The sequence below is a fragment of the Musa acuminata genome, chromosome BXJ1-7, assembly GCF_036884655.1.
Source record: "Musa acuminata AAA Group cultivar baxijiao chromosome BXJ1-7, Cavendish_Baxijiao_AAA, whole genome shotgun sequence".
NCBI classification, from domain to species: Eukaryota; Viridiplantae; Streptophyta; class Magnoliopsida; order Zingiberales; family Musaceae; genus Musa; species Musa acuminata.
Window position 1 is genome coordinate 39,328,499 of NC_088333.1, and position 21,107 is coordinate 39,349,605.

Genomic DNA, 21,107 nt, shown 5'->3' on the forward strand with positions numbered 1-21,107 from the left:
AAAAATTATTTTGTGGCTGCAGTGAAATGAGATCATGGTGAATTTGTTTATAACATCCGATATATATTATATAATGGCCGTTATTTAAGTTGCAACGCCTGATATAATATATCATATCGCCGAAAGCTATATGTAGTTCATTCGTGTCCAGTACACGCGTCGACATAGATCAAACCCAAGAGAACGCTTCGCAACAACGCGGTGCTCCGCATCCTCCACCCCAGGCGACGGCACAGACGCACAGCGGACGTAGGGCGGGTCTCTCTCTCTCTCTCTCTCTCTCTCTCTCTCTTTCTTCTGTTTTAATGTCAGCAATATTAGACTTTTGCATATGCAGAAACCTTGTAGTTGATAATTTCTGCTGTGATTTCAAAGATTCTGCACACATCTGACAACTCTTGGGTTGAAGGTTTCCCAACTTTTGAGTTGTCCAAAGATTTACCTAATTTGGGCTTTAGAGAAGCCTTGAAAGGATTTGTCTTTGCTCTCTTTCTTTTGAAGATGTCGTTCCATTGAAGTAAATGAAACCCAGTGATTTTCATTTTTGAGAGAATTGCATGTCTACCCAAATCATTATTTTACCTTGATATGAAAAACTGTTCACCGCATATCATGTCATAGCTGATAATGTTGTTATGCTTATGTGTTTTCTCAGGAGGTTGATATAGAGACCTAATAGATTTATGGATTATAGTAAACCAACAAGTTCTGAAGGTATTGTGACGTTAATCCATTGTTTTTCTGATGGCTTCCATCCTTCGATTGTACATAAGTTAGACTTATTACTTTGCTGTATTTGTTCTTGTTGTGAGCTAAAAGTGAGATTTTAAGTAATTGTTTAACGCAAGACTTGTATTGCTCTAAATTAGATGGTTAAACATATACATGAATGTAGATTATCTTCAGTTTATGTGTGTGTATAACATTCCCTTGTGTAATCATAAATAAAGATATATTTGTATAACGTTATGGATTTAGAAAAAGTATTTCATGATGCCATAGTTTAAACATTCACAATTTGTGAGTACTGAGATCATAGTAGAGAAAGTTGTCCCAAGCCCCAAGTCAGTGAAGAGTAGAAAAAAAGTCACTGACTATGTGGAATTGATTTATAGATGTAACACTTTCCATTTTGCATTACATGTTAAAGCCAAACAAATTTAAAGTCTTGGCCCTGGCATGCTTTTTCACTAAAATGTAAAAATAAAGAATTCATTCTGGTTACAAATTGCCAAGAAACTGAGCATAACTTGTATCAAACTCTTTTTAGTCAATTCAACCTATGAGAGAATTTGCTTGTATCTCGAGAGGTTGAGGACAGAAAAAAGTTCCTTGATGTCACATTAAAGGTAATAGTATATGAAGCGCAAGGCCTTAAGTTACAAACAAGTAGAACTGGTTAACTCCATTCTTGATCTGTAGTATTTAAGGTGGTTATGTAAAGATGAGTTGGGCTCTTGATGAGCTGATGGTGTAGGAAAGTTTATGAAGTGGAGACTGTAATTTTAGAACTATTTTAATGATTGATGCATGCAATGCAAATCAAAAACTTGTTACCATTATCTCATTTTCGACCACGAGAAATTTGTTTCTTGAAGGTCTTCTTTATGAAGGTGGTCAGATTTCCATTGCATCTGGAACCACTTGCTTCTTAGCATAGCAAAAAACAGTAGAAACAAACAAAGAACTTACCAATTTATCTAAGTAATGTTGTGCATGAATCCATATTTGTATAATGAACTGGAACATGGAGTAAGTTGGTTGGAGACAAGAATGTTGCATGAAACTACATGTTTCTCATGACAAATTCATTTTCGTTGGCACAGTTAGATTTTAACAACGGAACATTATGTAGGGTTAGATGGTAATCTGAATTCTGGTGTATCTCAAAAGATCTTGGACACATTTGTACTTATTGGTGTCTATGTGTAACTAATTGTAGGTAATATGACATGGTATGTTATGTGTAATTCGCTTGCTGTTTTATCATATATAATTAAGTTTTTCTGAGTAAGCCGGGAGGAAATCTAGGTGGCTGATCCTCATTTTATGGTTGTAAAGTAAGGTCCATTTCTATTATAACAGGAGTTGATATGCGAATAATGGGTTTTTTGTTAGTATATTATCTGAAATGAGTTTCTGGTTATGTTAAGGATGAGAGTAAACTGAATATACAAATTGAGCACAAAAGCTATGACATTTGCTCCATATCAATAATTCTTAGGTAGATTTTTACTACTATGAAGAATGATCTAAAACTAGATAGGTGTCAGATCCATGGGAGATGTATTTAGGTGCAAGGATTGCCATATATAATATTCATTGGGCCCACAATTAAACAAAAATGCCTTCTATGGCTTTTTGTTGCTCACACTGGGCCAAACAAAGGTTGTTCCAGCATTTCAATGGTTCAGCTAGTCTAGCCGCTCTAGATGTCTGAATAGGCCCCATTGGTGGCTGGTGAGATCCAGGATAAGGCCAATTACCCTGGCTTTTGGCCTGGGGCAAAAACTTTTGTCTCTATTAGTGGTCCACTTGCCTGCCTTTACATCATTAAATCTTCATTTATGTCGTTGGCAATAATAAGTTAATTCTTTTTCATTGTATTGTCATGTATTTAACGCACAGAAGATAATGCATGTCATCTTAATATTTATAGTATGTCATCATCTGTTCATAATTACAATTTTGCAAGCAACAAACTAGATCATAAAACAGAATTTATTTAGGAGATTCAAGTTCACTTTTTTGTATGTTGGCCCTAATAATTATATACATATTGAAACTGTCTTTTTCTATTATATATTGTTTTTATTATCATATGAGGATGGCCTGTTATATCTCATTTCAATGCCTGTGCTTAGTAATGTTCTTATGGCTTATGTTTCTTTTAATTACTTGGGTAATCAAGCTAAACCGAGAAGATTTTGTTATCTATTGATTGGACTAGCTATTGATTGTATGTAAAAATAATTATGAGCTATTGTTTAATAAATTTTAGGAAATAATAATGGTGTATTGAGCAAGGATTACAATTTCGAATAATACCGCCTGTACCGGGCGGTACGTACCGATCCGCCAGCAGATTGGTACACGGACCGTCCACTACCGAGCGGTATTATATATATAATATAGATTATTATTATAATATATATATATATATATAATATAAATATGCGATGTCGCCTCTTTTTCCCCAAGCGGGAAAAGGCGATGTCGCGTCACCTTGGCAACGTCGTCGAAAAAGGCGACGCAACGTCGCCTCGGCAACGTTGCCTCGGCAACGTTGCCTCGGCAACGTTGCCTAGAAAGGGACGTCACCTTTTTTGGCAATATCACCTAAAATTATTTTTTATTTTTATATAAATATATATATAAGATTTTTTTTACTTATATATATATATATATATATATATAGAGAGAGAGAGAGAGAGAGAGAGAGAGACGACGTCGCTGAATTATATATATATACCGAACGGTATATCGCTCGGTATATAGTACCGTATCGTACCGAGCGAATATCGAAACTCCGGTACGGTACGATATTTCAATCCTTGGTATTGAGAAAAAAGGGAAACCTGTTCTTTCATTTTTGTCATTGTATCCTTTCTTAAATCTTCAAAATTTCAGAATACAATAAGCATGCACATCGATAAAGTTAAGCCATAAACTGAATGAAATACAACACTATCGGTTACAGTTGTCGTGACTGAGATCTGTATTCTGAAAATGGATTAGGAAAATATGATATCTAATAGAAGAAACTGGCAATATCTGGCATTATAGTAGTTTTTTTGGTGCCAGTGATATCATGCCCAAGGCCTTAAATGTCAACTCGGAACAAAAGTTTCTATGTAAAAAACATTTTTGCATTTGTTGTCCTGACATATTGCATTAGAATTTCTGTGTCATGGTCAAGTTGCTTTCCCTATTATAATTTTTCATATGCTGAAATTGAAGACTGCTGCTGCTAGACCATGCTTTTGCTTCTATAAACATTGTTTTATATTAACTGCAACTATGTAGAATTCATGTAACTTCTTAAAAAGGTTAAAAGAAAAAAGTCTAGGATTTGTGGTGCTATTCAATACTGTTCCTTCAGATCTTTTCAGTATCTCTCCAAACTATCCTGCCAAAGTTAGGTAGGTCTTATGCAATGTATATTCTGTTTCGTATTTCATGACCTCTGTTGAGCATTAGTCCTTGAAGGAATCTTAATTTGATTTTTTTTTTTTTGGTGTCAGTTGAGAAAGAGAATCAACATGAGGTGGAAATTAAAGGTTCAACAGAGGACAGTAAGAACATCGATGACTATCACATGGAGGGTAACAATGGGACAGTCGTAGAACAAAAGAACAATGATGATACTGGTGTAGCATATACTGATGTTGCGATATCAGCAGACGATGTTATACGAGCTGGAGGTCTTGGAGCTAGAGATGATATAAGCAGCTTTCTTCCAGTTGCAATTGATTCAACTGATTTCGAGGCTTCACTTCGTGATGCGCGTGATTTTGAAGAACCACAAGGAGAGATGCCTAGGCCAGGCCTTGGTTGGACCGAATCAATTGATGAAAAGTAGCATCAATCAACCTTCTGAACGTTGATGCTTAGTGTTGCACATTCAGATTGTGATCTTTGTGACCAGACCATTCAGTTTTAGGACTTCTATAACCTATTTCAGTGCTTTTGTAAGCATATCCAGGCAGGCAAGTCAGCCCTATGCCACTTCTTTGTGTTGCTAGTAATATTTGCAGGATCCAATTTGTTTTGAGTATGATTGTGTGCAGTGTTGTTCTTTGTGAATTAATGGTTCTACTTCAAGTGTTGCGTTATAAATTGGTGGCTGACAGAACCACCAAAAATCTAATTTCTTTTATTTCGATGGGAATCTTAATTCCAAGTTAACTTGTTGTGGCTTCAGTTTTGGGCCAATCGTTGCCACTGCCAGTTCTGGCAGTCACGAGCTCAGTGCCTTGCCAGTTCTGCAGCTTGACATGACGACGACACTCGCTCTCCGTTAATGCTTTACGTTTCTTGTCGAACGCCGGCATTTGTGTTGCTGCTGTCAGACCTCGAGACCAACACACGACCCTCGTGCTGCCTCAGTCGTCGTTTATATAAGCAGCCAGCCGCCGGCTCTTCTCACCTGAAAGAAGCGCGCTGTAGGAGAGACTGACGAGAGAGAGTTGAAGCTTTAGAGATGGCAGAACGCAGGCTTCCCTTCTTCTTCGTCCTCATAGTGGCCTTGGTCATGTCCTCGGCCCTGCTTGGTGGCGCCCCTGTGCGGGCCCAGCAGATGTGTGGAGCTGACCTTGGACTGTTACTGTCGCTGTGCCGCGCGTACGTCGTCCCTGGCCCCCGAAAGGATCCATCCAAGGAGTGCTGTGCCGAGGTCCAGAAAGCCGACATCGTGTGCCTCTGCAAGAACATCCCGTCGGAGGTGGAGAAGAAGATTAGCATGGAGAACGCCGTCTACGTCGCCAAGTGTTGTGGGAAGTCTGTTCCCAGTGGAACCAAATGCGGAAGTAAGCTCTCTCCTCACCCTATGGCTTATGCATGTTTGGTGTTTTTGGGTTCTTCCTTTGACTGCGGACTGGTTGCAGGTTACACTGTTCCAATGGCATGACATCGGAGAGGCACAGGAAGGAGAGAAACCAAAGGCGTCCTTGTGTTGTTGCTTTGACGTAGCATCACCGATCAAAGCATGAATAAACAAACTACTTCGTTTCTGTTTGCGTCTTTGGTGTAGTAATCTCGTCTTTTCCATCATCTGCTACTGCGTACTGTTCTGCACTCTAGTTTCCTGCAAAGTATGATTGATGGGAGCTCGTAGATTCGTTGTCCTCTATCTTGTTTTGAAGAAGAAGATAGGTTAATGAACCAAGTCAATCAATCTCTACACGAACTACTCAGAACTACATATTAATGAAACAAAACGAGAGAGGTATCTCACTAGTCACTACCGCACTTGGTTCCATGGTCGAGAAGCTGGTGAAACGCCGTGGTGACGTAGACAACCTTCTTCACGCTTATGACCTTCTCCATGGCCTTCGTGACGTGCTTGCAGAAACACGGAACAGCATCACCTATGATGATCTCTGGGCAACATTTCCATGATGGCCGATGAAGAAGAAGGTCAAGAACAAGACGGCGGCGACTCTGTTTTTCCAATATTTAAAATATAGGAAAAAATAGAAATAGAAAAATAGAAAAATATTTAAAATATATTTCTATTTTTCTATTTAAAAAATATATTTAAGCAGGATTATAAATAGTAAAAAAATTAATTAAGAAATATCATGTTGGGTTATGATACCTCGGACGCGGACGCGGAGGCAATCATGGTCCATCGCGCCACGTAAGATTAAGTAGGCCGATCAAGACCGTTCACTTGCTGGCCTCCAAGCAAGGCCGTTAACGGGTCGGGCGACTCGCGTATAAGTATATCCCGTGTCTTGGATTTGACATCGTTTTCTTGTTTCTTGCAGCCGAAGCGGGGATCGGGAATGACGGACTCCGTCTTGGCCGCTGCGGCGCCGTCCGATGTCGAGAGGGAGGAGATGCTCGATCGCATGCTGACTCGTCTCGCCCTCGCCGACGATGATAAACTCGAACCCTTACTCGCCAAGATCCTTCCATATTCCATCTCTTCTTTGGCCTCTCCTTCCCCTTCCATCCGCAAATCGGTAACTTTCTTGCCGTCAGCTGTCTCTCGGGATTTTTTTCTCCTGATTTTGGATCTTTTGCTCGGTTCTTGATTGCAATTCTTGATCAAATTTGTTTGTCGGTTGGAACATCATTTTAAAGAATTACTCTTCTCTCGCCTCTCCGTCCCCTTCCATCCACCAGGTAACCTTCTGTCGGTTCTTGATCGTAATTCTTGGTAGTTTTGTTTGTCGGTTCGTGCATCATTTCAAAAGGCCGGACCATCCTTCCGCCGTGTTTGTCGGGTTCGAGCTGCGAGACGAACTACATTTTTTGTGTTCCTGTAGTCCCCGAAATATCAAACCTGTAGTGTTCTTTAAAGTTTTCAAGGAGGATGTTCTCTTTTTCGGCAGTCTGTAGTTTGGTTGCTAAGTCGAACGAGTTGTGAATTTTCAACCTTGTTATTAAGGTTCTTGTAGTTCTTATTGTCCTTGTATCGATTTGTCGTCTCTGTTGTTGGAAATAGTTTTATAGTATCTTCTTGATTCTCTTATTTTCCCTTTTTTTGCGTCGTGGATGTAGGTTTTGGAGATTCTAAGTCATGTTAACAAGCGGGTGAAGAACCATCCAGATATCGCTCTTCCGTTCTTGGATTTATGGAGGATTTATAATGAAAATAATGCTTCTCCGATGGTTAGGAACTTCTGTATTGTGTACATTCAGATGTCATTTGAGCGCTTGGACGGAGAGGTATCTCTTTCTATCTACAATGTTAAGGCTATAGATGTCTTGTACTGGATGTAACTTACTGCTTGCGCCCTTTGTTGCAGGACAAATCCTCTAGGGCTCCTGATCTTTTAGTTAATATTGCAAAAGGTCCACCTCAACATCAAGAAATCATCTTGAGGATTGTTGCACAGGTCAGGTGGAATATGCTGGTTTATAAATTATTTTTGTTATGTATTTCAAAGGAAACAATATTTAATCTAAGAAGCTTGTGTACTTAGTTGTCATTCAGGTTTCTGCTACTATCTAATTGTTAATATTTTGAGAAACAATTCGACTCGGATGCTGTGTGGAATGTATTGAGCTGACTGAAAGATATCAAATCAAATGCCTAACATGTTGATTGTCTATATGTTACACTAGTTTAAAAAACAAACAAAGGATTTGAAATGTTTACTTTTATAAGAGGGATGAAGAAGGAGAAAAGAAGGAGAAAAATGAAATATACATAGCGGAAGAGTTAAGCATGACAAAAATTCACATTTCAACCATGCTTCATCACCTTATCTCTTGGGTGTCGACGCGTCTCCTCTGTATATGCTTTTGACTTTAAACTTGATTTAAATCATTGATCTCTTTGAAACTAATCCTATACATTGAACCTATGTTGTTATTTGGCATCTTATGAATTTTGTGTATTGTTATTGTTTGTGTATGTATTCTTCATTAAAGCTCAACAATTAGCAAAGGTCAGTTCTTTTTTGGTTGCAGTCCACAAAATTATTAATACCAATCAAATCTGGATGTTCTAAAAGGAACCTTATTAAGACTATTATTGTAGGATCCATCTCGAGGAGGAGTTATATTTGTTAATGAAAGAGTTGATGGCTAACTCATCTGATTGAAGTCCCCATTTAAGAGTCCAATTGGTATCAGAAGTGTCCATGTGCTTGCATGCACGGGCAGGTTAAGACATTTTTTTGAGTTAGCACAAGAGTGGTGAGAATTGTTTTTATGAGCCAAAATGCTCAAAAACAAAAGGAAGACATATTTCCACTTTTATGAAACTTATAACTAACTGTGCATTCTTTTTTGAGGATTGGTTATGTCTCAGGATATATATTCATCAATTCACTTTGAACGATCAATTCACATTTAATGCATTCAATTGAATCTATTTTTTCCCTGAACTTTAGATCCTATCATCTTCATGTATACTGCATTATGATGCTGATTGCTTATCTCTTTTTTTATCATTCACCAAGTTTCGTAGTGAGGCAATCATTCACGTCACTTTAATCGGCTCATTATTCCTTTAATCTCTGTGGACTTGCATCCTTTTTGGCCTTAGACGTGGTAAAGTTATTCATAAGTGGAGGCAGTGAACTGTCCTTGTCTAGTTACTTGTTTAGGTCCATGCTTCTTCTTTTTGGTAGCTTATCAGAACTATTATAGTGAGTGCTGTCAGCAATCATTGGCAGAGTTAGCTGTGCATGAAGGAAAATGGTGATCTACAACGAAGAAAGTACTGTAAGTGTTAAGAAAAGTGAAACAAAAGAAGCTGTTGGGGTGGATTGAATCACCCATGAGAACTCTCTGGGTTTTCTTCAACCCTTATAGAATTGTTGCAACTTGAGCCCCACATGTGAGGTCTGTGAGAGACCACGTAACCCCTTAAAAAAATTCAGGGATGATTTTGTCCACCTAAACCAGAGCTTTAAGTGAAATGATAAAAAAAAATTATTGATTGAGATCTGAGGTAAAAAAAAGGTTTTGTTTTTTATGATCTTTCTAGCTGATATATGCTTTTCGTAGACTAAGGCCTGGGATGTTTTGTGTTGTCATCCAAATATTGTGGTTATACTTAAAAATGTTTCTTGTTTAAACATCTAAAAACCTGAACTTCTAAAGATCTAGTTGGCATATGTTCTTCTTTAGATGTTGTTTGAAAACTCTCTGAAAGTGTGAACTTGGGTGAATTTGGTAATTATGTGATGGTTAGGACCTGATAAAGTTGTTCAAAATAATATTGCAGATTGTATAATCTTGATTAGGTTTATGCATAATGACTTTGTTTCTCTCTATGAAGATATCCTTGTTGTGAACCTTATCAACCTTAACACTTTCAGGTGATTGGTGAGAACTGCTCGAGTCAAGTTAATGAAAAAGTTGGTGCGATGTATAGAGCTATTGGCAATTCTGAGGATGGTAAAGTGTTTTTGGAGTTTTGCCTTCACACGCTCTTGTATCAGCCACCATCCCCTGGGTATGACATCTTCCTTTGTGAGAATTTTGTATACCTAATAGGCACGTGGGGTGACTAACTTCTTTATTGATTGATAGTAATGGATGTCCAGCTGGGCTGTCAATTTCCCAATCAGACCGTGTTACTGGAAAGCTTCCATTAAAAGGTGACATGTTAATGCTGAGAAAGGTATGTTTGTCCTTTTTTACATTGATTATTAGGTGTTATTGTTGTACCTAAAGCCATTGTATGCCTTTGCACAGCTTGGCATGTTGAATGTTATAGAAGCCATGCAGTTAACAACTGAGCTTGTATATCCACTTTATTTGGTTGCTGCCTCAGACAGGTATTTGGATCTGATCACATATATCAGTGTCTTTGTTGTGCTTCAATTTTCTGACACTTCTTTTGCTGTTCTAGCCAAGAACCTGTTTCTAAGAGAGGAGAGGAGCTCTTAAAGCGCAAGGCTGCAGGGGTCAATATGGATGACACAGCTTTTATACAGAGACTATTTACTTTATTTAATGGTATGTGGTTTATCTAAAATAAATTGTTGCAAGAAATTTTACATAGCATAGGATCTTTTGAAATTGTACTGAAGACATGGGTCATTTGGTTAATTTGCTAGAACTCATTGTTTAGTTGCCCTTGATGATCTCTAGCTTAACCTCTGCGTAGAGTTATTTATACCCCATGATATTTCCTAAATCCTAACAAAATAATAAAATAATAAAAAGAGTGCTATACTTGAGTTACCAAGGTGAATGGTCAAATATTGATGCTTGGTCAGATAAGTAAATACTGATCAGTATGTATAGGTTTGCTCAGTTTTTAAAATCATGACTATATGATGTCTTCCCATACTCTGCGAATCATTTTGTGATTGTTTATTTTTGAAGAGCTGTGTCCGAAATACAATAATCACTAATATATTAAATGATAGGACACATTAAGAACTATAGGCTCTTTTCGCCTTATAACAGTTAAAACTTTGTAATGTCTTTTAACTGGAACCAAATGGCTTTAAAGCATGAGTGGTTTTTGCTATATGGCTACATTAATGAATGTGGAACAGTAAGTGGCAAAGGGTTGGAGGTAATTCTCGCTCAATAATCTACATGGAGAAAAGGAAGATGTAGGTTGTCTTTCTATCAAATTGTTTGCATGATGTAAGTCAAATGTTTGAATTACAATGGTTTAATCTAGTAAGAGTTCTTTGTATGATTTCTGTTGCATCTTAATTGTTGACCCTATGACTACAGACTAGCTGCATCGTCAAAAGAACTGCTTATGAAGTTTCATACTTGTGACTACATTGGTCAGTATTGAGTAGTGTGTGGCTAAACATGTTAGTGTGGTTAAAGTGAAACAGTTGGTAGCCTCAATAGTATTGTAGTCATGCAGACATAATTACCAAGGACCACGGTTTTAAAGTTCTGGCAGCATGAGGGGTTTTGCCTGCCCTGCTATAGAGGCACGTGCTGCCATGTCAGATCAGATGCTGAGTTAAGAATAGGCATGGCCAGTGTTCTAAAGGGAAGATATATATTCTAGAGGACATATCTCTCAAAATTCCCATCCAATGAAAAGTTCATATTTTCTTGTGGTTTGCTTTTGTCTACTTAACTGTTCGTTTCCTTCCTCCAGCTTTCTATCTGATGAGAAGTACCTCTATCCTTGGTGCACTTTTCTTAGCATGGTTTGGCCTGTCAAACTAACCCTAAACTACCAAAACTAGGTGGATAGGAACAAAGGTTTATTTTGCTATGTATGGCCAGTGTGGACCTGCAGAAAAAGGAAAAAACAATGTAAGCAGGACAGGAACAAAGATTCCCCATTCTGCATATAGTTGCCTTGTTAGAACAAGATACTTTTGGAAAAAATTATCATTTCTTGACACTTGGATCTTTGCCTACAACTTTTAGATTGCCTTTTGATGCCATATTGTACTGTCTGCTCTGTATTTCATGATCTTTTGATTCCTGTTGCAATGAATTGAACTGTAAAGTTATAGTTTACAGGAAACTGTGACAATGTCTGTGTATGCTCTAGCATTGTATCTCTGTGATGCTGAGATGCTTGTTTACCTTGTGTAATCTACATTTTTCATTTGCTTGTACAATTATGTATATCACTTGAGAATGAGTGCAGTTTATTTCACTGTTCAGGTAATATTGGGGTTGAAAGCATAGCTGCAGATTGCAGAGTCACTCCGGTGAATGTTTCAATGCGAGTGCGGCTTATGTCTGTTTTTTGCCGGTCAGTTACTGCAGCAAATTCTTTTCCTTCAACGCTGCAGTGCATCTTTGGCTGCATTTATGGTATGCTGTTTTTACTCTTTCTTTGTGATGGTTGATTTCAGCTTTCTGAGTAGTACTGAAGGTTCATTCTGGCTTTCATGTCTTGATTGTCACAGACATTATCATCAAATTTTAAAAACAAATTCTATTTTACCTTTCTCTATTAACCCTTTTAAAGTGAAATGCAGTTCTTTGTTATATTGACTTGGATTATAACTCTACAAGTGTGGACTGTCTTTATAAGATGTAATGTCTTGTCAAATCAATGACTCATGGTATATTGGTGAAATGGTAGGAGTTGGAGAGTGACTGTGATTGTGGTGCCACTAGTGACCTTTTGGATTTTTCAATGATTAACATCCAAAACTTTCATTACAATGTTCTAGGTGCTTTTCCAATCTATAGCATGATAGTTTAGATATTTTCTTAAGAGAATAGGATTGAATGGTTTTAACGCTGTTATTTATCATTTCTATGAACTGTTTTGCATCTCTTATTTACTGATTTGTTTTGTCAATTTCTGAGACAGTGTCTTGATTTGAACTTGCTTCTTTGTTTTAATATCCAATTTTGTTGCTGCATTTTCAAAATCACCAGCTTGTTAGGACAATGCAATTGTCATATTTGATTCAGCTTGTCAGAAAGTACATTTGCATATGATGGGTAATTGAACAATAATGTTGTGCTACTGTCAGAGCAATTCTGTCTCTATTAACATGCCTTTAAAGTTGATGGTCCACCATGTTTCTTAAGCTTATCTGTCATTTACATTTGTTGTTATAATTTTGTTTGCACATCTGTAATTTCCATTATTATTTATTTTCTTATTTTTTGTTAATCTTATATTTATTTCTCTGCAACTAAATTTTTTCCTTTTTAAGTGACATGTTCATTAAATTGTTTATTATTTTGGCTCTGTATATAACAGGAAGTGGGACTACTTCAAGGTTGAAGCAGCTAGGGATGGAATTTAGTGTCTGGGTATTTAAACATGTATGAGTTTGGTTTCTACATCTGTATTTCCTAATTTTCTAAGCATGATATTGTTGATTCCTTTTAAGTAAAATTATCTGATTTTTGTAGAAAACAGAATTTCTGATAATAAAACTTGGTTCAAGGACTAGTTCAACAATTAAACACATAAGAGATTGACAGGTGATGTTAGTGTCCACTTTTTCAGAGATGCACATATGTGTCAAGGTGCATCAGTAACTCTTGCCTGGTTGTACGTGAGTCCTGGTAACAGTATTGCAGAGCCCATGCATGTAAAAAATTCAAAATCATCTCAACTAGGGTAGATATAAATTGAATTCTCTATTGGAAGAAAATAAGACAGGAAAGAGAGTGAAAAATGGAAGAAAAAGGTCTAAGGCTATGGTGGCCTATGCCTAAATTTTCAGACACAAAAGTAGCACAAGATCTTTATTGTTATTTGATTAATGTCGTCATGAACTTTGAGGTGAAAACAGTACAGATCTTTAACTTCATTCAAAATTTTTAATTAAATAATTTAAATGAAACAAGGGACTGTCCAAGTCATCTTAAAAGGTAGTTTGACACTTTAATTGGTCATCTAAACTCTAAAGGTATTGAAGCATCACCATAACAAATTTTCAAAAAGCTTACAATTTAATGAGATTTGCAATGATGATGATTTTTATATAAATTTGCAGCAATTGGTCTTTTGCACTTAATTCCATTTTAATTCCAATTGTTTTCTTAAAGGTTTGCAAGTTTTTCTTCAAGCCTAAAGGGGGCCGGTGTGGTCATTTCTAAACAAAACTGGTTTGGTTCAGTCAATTTAAAAGGAAAAAAGCCCATACTTTACATTACAAAAAAGAACCAGATGAAGGTTTGCATCTCGGTTTGAGTTTGATACAAACCGAACTGGACGAAATTGAATTCCTTTGTTTTCTTACTCCTTGCCATTTTCTATGAACCATGGATGCGTCGTTATCATGAACAAATTATATGATTTCTTTTGCTTCCTTTTCTTTTTCAGCATGGCCATACAAGTACCTCTGAACTTCTGATTCATAAGACTTGCTACAAAAATTTAGCCTATCCACAATATGATGATAAGCATCAATTTGAAACTATTTGCAGAAGGATACATTTTTTCTTTTCCACTAATTTTCTCTATCAAGAGAATATCGTGTGTTAAATGCTGGAAATTTAGTTCTTAACTGATTTTTTTTTCCTTTGCTTAGAAGTTGCAGTTCTTGAGTATATTTTTTCATGTTGATTTATGTTTGATGTATAACCTTGTTTATATATATTTTTCCCATTAAATGTAACAGCAGGTTGTCATATTTATCTTTTTCTTAAATTATGTTGATCCTCAGTTGGCTCTTAATATTTTATATTGACAAACTTATATCTTGTTAATTATGTAGGCTGTGATGGATCAATTGAAGCTCATGGGTCCTGTTATTTTAAGTGGAATTTTACGATCTCTTGATGGTCCAAACGCAGAAACTGGTGAATGCAACTTTTCTATTTTTTTTGTCCTTTTCTCTTTGGCATAGTTTCTATTGAAAAAGCTAGTTGCATGACCTTTTTATTGTCTGCAACATCCTTTAGTGGCATTGCTTAACTTATTGGTCTATTTTCTGGTGAATGCAACTTTTATATCATTTTCTAGTCCTTTCTTTGGCCTGGTTTTTACTGGAAGCCAGCTGCATGACCTTTGGGTTGTGACTTATTGTTCTATTTTCCAGAGGCTACCGGATATGTCAAGACATTTGCTTACCAAGCTATTGGTTTGCTTGCATCACGTATGCCTCATCTTTTCAGGCAGGTATTTTTACTTTGTCATTTATAATTGGGCTACAGAAATTTCATGTTGACGCTGATATGTATTGTGTCTTTCTAATTTTTTCTATAGAGAAAAAATTGACATGGCTCTGCGGCTTTTCACTGCTTTAAAGTTGGAAGATCAGTCTCTGCATCTTACTATTCAGGATTCAGTCACTTCGCTTGCAATAGCCTACAAGGTACTATATGGTGCATGATGTTTTATCAACATGATGCTATCTCCACTTTTTTCTGTGCTGACATGCACAAAAATAGCAATGCTGCGTTAGCCTCTTGTAATCACATCTTACATTCATCTCTTGTCATGTTCGACCATGGTTGTGATGTATTGTATATAGTTGGTTTGAATTTGCCACCTAGAGATCATTTCTGCATGGTCAACTAACCTCTGAGCTTCCTAGTAAGTTACCCTTTTGCCTTGATTCACCTTCATGAGGATTGTAGCACAGATTTAGATTGCAGATATCATATTGGCAACTGCATTTTGTACATTGTACAATCTTCTAAGTTGACCCTGTTTTCATGGAAAGAGGGTTGGATGAAGCTGGTGGTGATTGATTGTGCTTAGTTGTGAGTCTTGTGACCATGTAAACAATCATTTATAGCTGTTGCTAGTTAATTGCATCAATACTTTACAATTTTTGATTGATTCCTCCTCCTAGACGATCTCTCATTGTTTTTTTTATTGTTCTTTGGTGTGTCTAAAGGGAGGATTCAGGAGTTGCTTGTTGAGGATTTGTTCACAAGTCGAATGTTGTATGTACTATAGTCCAAAAGTAACTTGCAAGCATTTCAGCATATCTGGATTTAGCAAAGATATTATGTGATATTGGAGTTCTCTATCATCTTGTTCCTTTATAATGCCTTTAAAATTGTTCCCTAGGCTAATTCCTCTTTTTATCTCTGTTCTTGACCTGTCACTAGGCCTTTATTTTTTTCAGAATGCTGGAATGTCTTATAATTCTTATAAATGGCTAATACAGGGTGCTCCAACTGCTGTCTTGAAAGATATTGAAGAACTATTGCTTGAAAATTCTCAAGTGGTAAGAATTTTTAATATTCATAATTGATTTTCTTGAGTATTGTTTTTAAAATGGAACAGTAGGATCCAACTTATGGTATCATCTGAACTCATGTTCATTGGTTATTGTTTGTAGTGTTATTTATTATACTATAACAAAAAGCCCCAAGAGGGCCATCTTGATCAGCTTTCTTGGTGTTATAGGGTCTTGCTTAGTGTTTTGTTTGTAGTGCCTTGATCCGACTTATGATACCATGATAATCTCACGTACTGCTTGTACCATACCAACCTAGGCGAAACTGCAAACCTTGGTCATCTGATCTCACTTATATCGGACGTCTGTGGTTTGTGGTTTTCTGTATTATACTATAGCAAGAAGCCTTAAGAGTGCCAAAACTTTGATCTAGTGGTCTATTTGGAATGCCTTGGGACGAGGATGGGCTGAAATATGCTTTCCATAGACCAGGTGCACGCAAGCACATCAAATCACAAAGAACAAACCTTTACATTACAATATATTGATTGATCTAAACAAGGATCATAGGTAGCCTTGTTATATGAAGATCGGAAGCCATGATAGGATGTTAACTTGTTGATTATGATTTTCAAGTACTTTGACTATAAAGTAATTATTAGTATGGTTCTAATGTACCAGGTAAAGTCTCATAGATATTATTTTTTGATCTATTTTAGTGTTTACTAATATTTTTTATAACTTTGGAAGGCTCAAAGTGATGTGCGATTTTGTGCAATGAGGTGGGCTACATCATTGTTTGATTTGAATCATTGTCCTAGCCGATACATTTGCATTCTCGGAGCTGCAGATTCCAAGATTGATATAAGGTTACAATTTCTCTTCATGAACTTGCCTTTTTCTAAAGTTTGTTCACATTGTTACTTGTGCTTATTCTGCTAACCAGCCTTTTGTTAACCCATAAATAGTGGCACATGCATAAATTCACTTTATTTGTTAATTTAATTTTCTAGCAGTGATTTTATTTGCTCATTCTGCGTGCCATTTTGGTATGGATATTTTTCTAGTAGCACATGTTAGGAACATCCGACAATATAGTTTATGTGAATCCTTTAGCAAGATACTATGGTACCTGTATTTTGGATGGACGAATGAGCAATCTTACCACTAGAATGAAGTTTATCTTTGATTTTTAGTTTTCATGAAACATCTTAATTGTGACTTATACTATAGTACTGCCATTGTTTCCTAAAAATAAGTTCTGTTAATGGTGCTAAAACTTCATTCAAGGATTAGAATCTCATATTGAGTATTATATTGGTCCCTGACCGAGTGACCGGACCGGTATCGATGTACTGACACATAGTACACTGGTATGTACCAAAGACTCGAAGAGGATGAAGAGGAGGAAGGAGAAGGATTGCCATCTTGGGCTTGCCTTTTTCTTGCTTTCTTAGTTCTGATTCTACATTATGTTCTGGTTCGTTGAATCCGGCTTCTAAATATTGACTTAATAGATTATGTACAAGTGGGTTTTCAAATTAGAAACCCTCCTCTTTAATCTCAAGCTGTACATTTTTTTCTTCTATTGCCTTCCAATGTATTTTCTTTCTAGGTGCTTAACATTTTGAGAAATCTTCTTTTGCTTGTTTTTTCTTCTATTCTTCCTAGCGAATTGGCAATTCTACTTGGTTTCCACACCATGTATATTATTACTTGTATTACTTGTTAGTTGTTACATTGTCAACCATTACAGACTGCTTAGAAATTTCTTGTTATATAAGGATCAAAACATACTCTCAGTGGAGAGCATGTGGTTGGTGGAAGGCCTACAAAAAGTGATAATAAGTTTGTAGGTGATCTGTGTCATTCATTATTTACTAAAGATTGGTCAAAGTCATCCACTGGAAGATTCAGAATTTGGTCAGTTACAGGTTCCAACACCTTTTTGGACCAATATATTCTTGGTATACCAAATGGCAAGGTTCGTCGTACCGTACCATACTGACGTTTTGACCCGGCTCGGTATGGTACGGTACGGTACTGATGTACCGGGCGGTATATCAGGGCGTACTGAGCGGTACACACTGGTGTACCGAACAATTTTATACTTTTCATACTGTAGCAGTACTACAATATAATACTGTAGCACTGTAGTAGTACTACAGTATTATACTGTAGTACTGTAGCGGTACTGGGCGGTCCACGTACCGGTAACCTGTTGGACCGATACGTACCGCCCGGTATGGGTGGTACGCTTCGGTATGACAGACCTTGCCAAATGGTATACTAACTTGTGTCATTTGGTATCATTAAAAAAAAAAGAAGAAAAGTGGCCTGACTGGTACCAAGTTATCTGATCTAGTACCGGTCCTTAATTGGATTGGTAAATACCATTCGATATGTTTCTGTCTGTCTGGTGTTTGAGATCGTGATTCCGTACAATAGTTGTCTTCTAATACTAATTTGTGGTTGCATGTGCTGATGATACATCGCATTTCTAATATAATGATAATCTTATTACAAACCATTCTTTAGTTTCAGAATGGGCCATATATCAATTATAGTGTTCATTGCATTAATGAGATTTTCCTTCAGATCTTTTTACTGTGTGTATTTATTTTTTGCCATGTGTGTTGCATCACTCTTCCTAGGGAAATGGCACTTGAGGGGCTTAATCTTATGAAAGATCAAGAACAGACATCTGGAGTTAATACTGATCTGAAGTATCCTGATCTGACAACGATGCTGGACTACATATGCAACCAGCAGCCAAAGTTATTAGATTCCGCTGAACAAAGAGAAGGAATGCTTTTTTTTCCATCTAAAGCATATATTGCCATGATTAAGTTTTTAATGAAGTGTTTTGAGGCAGATTTTACGTTATCCAAATTCAGTTTTCCAGTGGATACATCTTCTTCTCCAGTAGTGAAGTTGTGTTCAATTTTGGAGCATGCTATGGCATGTGAAGGATCCACTGAACTTCATGCTACTGCCTCCAAGGCATTAGTTGAAATTGGTGCCCATTTTCCCGAGGTTAAGATTTTTTTGCATATTTTTCTGTTCTTACTAATTTTCTTTCAGTTCCTCTTGTCTCACTAATTCCATTTTAATTCTTTACAGTTGGTAGCAACGCGCTATGCAGAGCGTTTGTCTTGGTTGAAGCCTTTACTAGGTCACATCGATTCTGGTACTCGGGAATCTGTGTCACGCTTACTTGGAATTGCGTGTTCCGCTCTTCCTACATCAGCAGCCTGTGCTCTTCTTTCTGATGTTTTATCCCCTATTGGTGGTACTCACATGTTGAGGTTGTTATTGACTTATTGTGCACTTCCATTTTCATATAGTTTATTTTTTATCTTGTTGAATAAATTAATCCCTATTTAAGCTTTGGCTTTACATCAATGATTTCAGGTTTGAAAGTCATCATGGGGCATTATGTGCTATAGGATATATGACAGCTGAGTGCATGAAAGAACCATCCAAAGTAAGTACCAATCGACCTATACTGACTGGTGTTGTCTCTTGTTATTAATTTCCTTGCCCAGTTTCATCACTATGACCAAATCTTTTTACCTTTTTCCATTTAGTTTCTTTTATCTATTTTGTTAAACAGTTTATGAAACTTTAAATTCTTATCTAAATTTCTGTTTTGACAAACAATTTATCAGATTTAAATAGTACATTTTAATGTCAAATTATTGCCAATTATTCACATTGATACAGATATCAGAGGAACATCTAAAAGTTGTTGTTAACACACTTGTACAAGTTGTCGAGTCTGAGAACTCTGAATTGGCCTCTGTTGCAATGGAAGCACTTGGCCATATTGGTCTTCGTTGTTCATTGTCTTCATTCAAGCAAAACTCCCTTCCAGGTAGTCCTTCTGATGCTTTGGGATATTTTATGATGGATCTTGGATAAGAATAATTTTTCATTTTTTTAATGTATTTTCTTATGATTTTCTTACAGCTGGAATTTTAACAGTTTTGCATCAGAAGTTGAACAAGCTACTTTCTGGAGATGATATAAAATCTATTCAAAAGATTTTAATTTCATTGGGTCATATTTCAGTAAAGGAAACTTCATTTGAGCACGTAAATTGTGCACTAGATTTGATTTTTAGTCTTTGCCGATCAAAGGTGTGTACTGTTTCCTCATAAAGTTTGTCATGCATTGGGATAAACTTCTCAATATCTTGATTCCAAGTTACATATTTTGGAAAACTAAGGTGGAGGACATACTTTTTGCTTCTGGGGAGGCTCTTTCTTTTATATGGGGAGGTGTTTCTGTCACAGCCGACATGATACTTAAGTCAAACTATAGTTCCCTTTCCAAAGTCTCTGGTTATCTTACCAGTGAAATATCATCATCCATAACTGGAAGTAGGACTTCTCAGATTGGCATCGATATAGAGTCACGAACCAGGGCTCAGGAAGTCATAACCAAAAAGCTTTTTGATGTTCTTTTGTACAGTAGCAGAAAAGAAGAGCGTTGTGCTGGTACTGTCTGGTTGGTGTCGCTCTTGATGTATTGCGGGCATCATCCAAAAATTCAGCAACTCCTTCCTGAGATTCAGGTTCATTACATTATTCAACTATTCTTATGAAAGGATCACTTACAAATTTTGCTAATCTTTTCCATCTTAGTTATGCTATCTGATATTTCTCGTGACATCTGGACCAGTAAATAGATAGTTCATTAGATGAGTTATATGTAAAATTGTTAAGGGATAATGAAGGTTCAAATATGACAAGATCCAATAAAATAGAGGGAGTTTGGATGTGAAAAGTACGAAGTGGGAGTACATGAGAGATATCAGTGGAAACGTATTTCTTATAGTATATTGAAGTAACTTTTCATATATCATCCTGAAAACGGTCTTTGAAGGCTTGCACTTGTGTATTGGTGAAGATTGGGCCTTAGCTTAATTTTTGGAGCCATAGCTTATTTATCATTGGAGCTTGGTGTCCTGGTCTGTGCATTATCTTTCATAGTAGTTTAATAAATCACTGTCATGCTTGTGGACATTTTGGCAATATAATATTTACCTGGGTTGATGGAATATCTATATGAATAACTCTAGTCCTACACCCTTTAAACTTATATGTCTTACAGATTTTTTTTTTTTTTTGCCTTCTAGTAGCCTTTATCATGCAAATAAGCACAACAGCTTTTTTTTATATACTTTTGAGATGAATGTGAATTAAGAAATGTTTATTTACTCACTTTGTCAAATGCTTGATCAAACACTCACCTCTTTGTTTTGATTAAATTCCCTTTCCAATACCAAGCAAGCCCTTTGATATGGTAAAATTACCTTCCCAGCACCCACCCATTGTTGCTAAAAAACATGCAACATCATAATCTAATTTT

General features: G+C 36.6%; 3 protein-coding genes across 4 annotated transcripts in view; all 3 read left to right on the top strand.

Annotated features, from left to right (window-relative positions):
• The first annotated feature begins 109 nt into the window (after positions 1 to 109).
• LOC103992457 (uncharacterized) lies at positions 110 to 4,777 on the top strand. Of its 2 annotated transcripts, none has more exons than XM_009412155.3 (3): positions 110 to 258; positions 656 to 714; positions 4,245 to 4,777. In XM_009412155.3, the coding sequence occupies exons 2-3, from the start codon at positions 684 to 686 to the stop codon at positions 4,580 to 4,582; spliced, it is 369 nt and encodes a 122-aa protein (XP_009410430.1). In that variant the 5' UTR covers positions 110 to 258; positions 656 to 683; the 3' UTR covers positions 4,583 to 4,777. The 2 variants fall into 2 exon arrangements, with proteins under 2 accessions (XP_009410430.1, XP_065048988.1); XM_065192916.1 differs by having other exon boundaries at positions 170 to 249.
• A 270-nt stretch (positions 4,778 to 5,047) lies between these two features.
• Positions 5,048 to 5,740, top strand: LOC135680036 (protein LIM3-like). Its single transcript, XM_065194021.1, has 2 exons — positions 5,048 to 5,528; positions 5,607 to 5,740. Exons 1-2 carry the CDS (start codon positions 5,204 to 5,206, stop codon positions 5,627 to 5,629), a joined length of 348 nt encoding a protein of 115 aa, XP_065050093.1. The 5' UTR covers positions 5,048 to 5,203; the 3' UTR covers positions 5,630 to 5,740.
• A 730-nt stretch (positions 5,741 to 6,470) lies between these two features.
• The window catches only part of LOC103992459 (uncharacterized), a 30,015-nt gene continuing 15,378 nt past the window's right edge, over positions 6,471 to 21,107 (top strand). The window contains exons 1-20 of the mRNA XM_009412158.3: positions 6,471 to 6,689; positions 7,231 to 7,398; positions 7,479 to 7,568; positions 9,504 to 9,640; positions 9,718 to 9,808; positions 9,883 to 9,965; positions 10,040 to 10,146; positions 11,788 to 11,940; positions 12,848 to 12,912; positions 14,316 to 14,400; positions 14,640 to 14,715; positions 14,807 to 14,915; positions 15,720 to 15,779; positions 16,482 to 16,600; positions 18,386 to 18,767; positions 18,855 to 19,039; positions 19,146 to 19,218; positions 19,458 to 19,608; positions 19,704 to 19,873; positions 19,963 to 20,310. Of these exons, the coding sequence (XP_009410433.2) occupies positions 6,510 to 6,689; positions 7,231 to 7,398; positions 7,479 to 7,568; positions 9,504 to 9,640; positions 9,718 to 9,808; positions 9,883 to 9,965; positions 10,040 to 10,146; positions 11,788 to 11,940; positions 12,848 to 12,912; positions 14,316 to 14,400; positions 14,640 to 14,715; positions 14,807 to 14,915; positions 15,720 to 15,779; positions 16,482 to 16,600; positions 18,386 to 18,767; positions 18,855 to 19,039; positions 19,146 to 19,218; positions 19,458 to 19,608; positions 19,704 to 19,873; positions 19,963 to 20,310 (2,832 nt within the window). The 5' untranslated portion in view covers positions 6,471 to 6,509. The remainder of the gene's footprint in view (positions 6,690 to 7,230; positions 7,399 to 7,478; positions 7,569 to 9,503; positions 9,641 to 9,717; positions 9,809 to 9,882; positions 9,966 to 10,039; positions 10,147 to 11,787; positions 11,941 to 12,847; positions 12,913 to 14,315; positions 14,401 to 14,639; positions 14,716 to 14,806; positions 14,916 to 15,719; positions 15,780 to 16,481; positions 16,601 to 18,385; positions 18,768 to 18,854; positions 19,040 to 19,145; positions 19,219 to 19,457; positions 19,609 to 19,703; positions 19,874 to 19,962; positions 20,311 to 21,107) is intronic.

Bases quoted from the DNA above. Each gene is read 5' to 3' on its own strand.
- LOC135680036 (XM_065194021.1), top strand. From the start codon at position 5,204: ATGGCAGAACGCAGGCTTCCCTTCTTCTTCGTCCTCATAGTGGCCTTG. The intron at 5,529-5,606 runs GTAAGCTCTCTC...GACTGGTTGCAG, and splicing joins CAGTGGAACCAAATGCGGAA to GTTACACTGTTCCAATGGCA.
- LOC103992457 (XM_009412155.3), top strand. From the start codon at position 684: ATGGATTATAGTAAACCAACAAGTTCTGAAG. The intron at 715-4,244 runs GTATTGTGACGT...TTTTGGTGTCAG, and splicing joins TAAACCAACAAGTTCTGAAG to TTGAGAAAGAGAATCAACAT.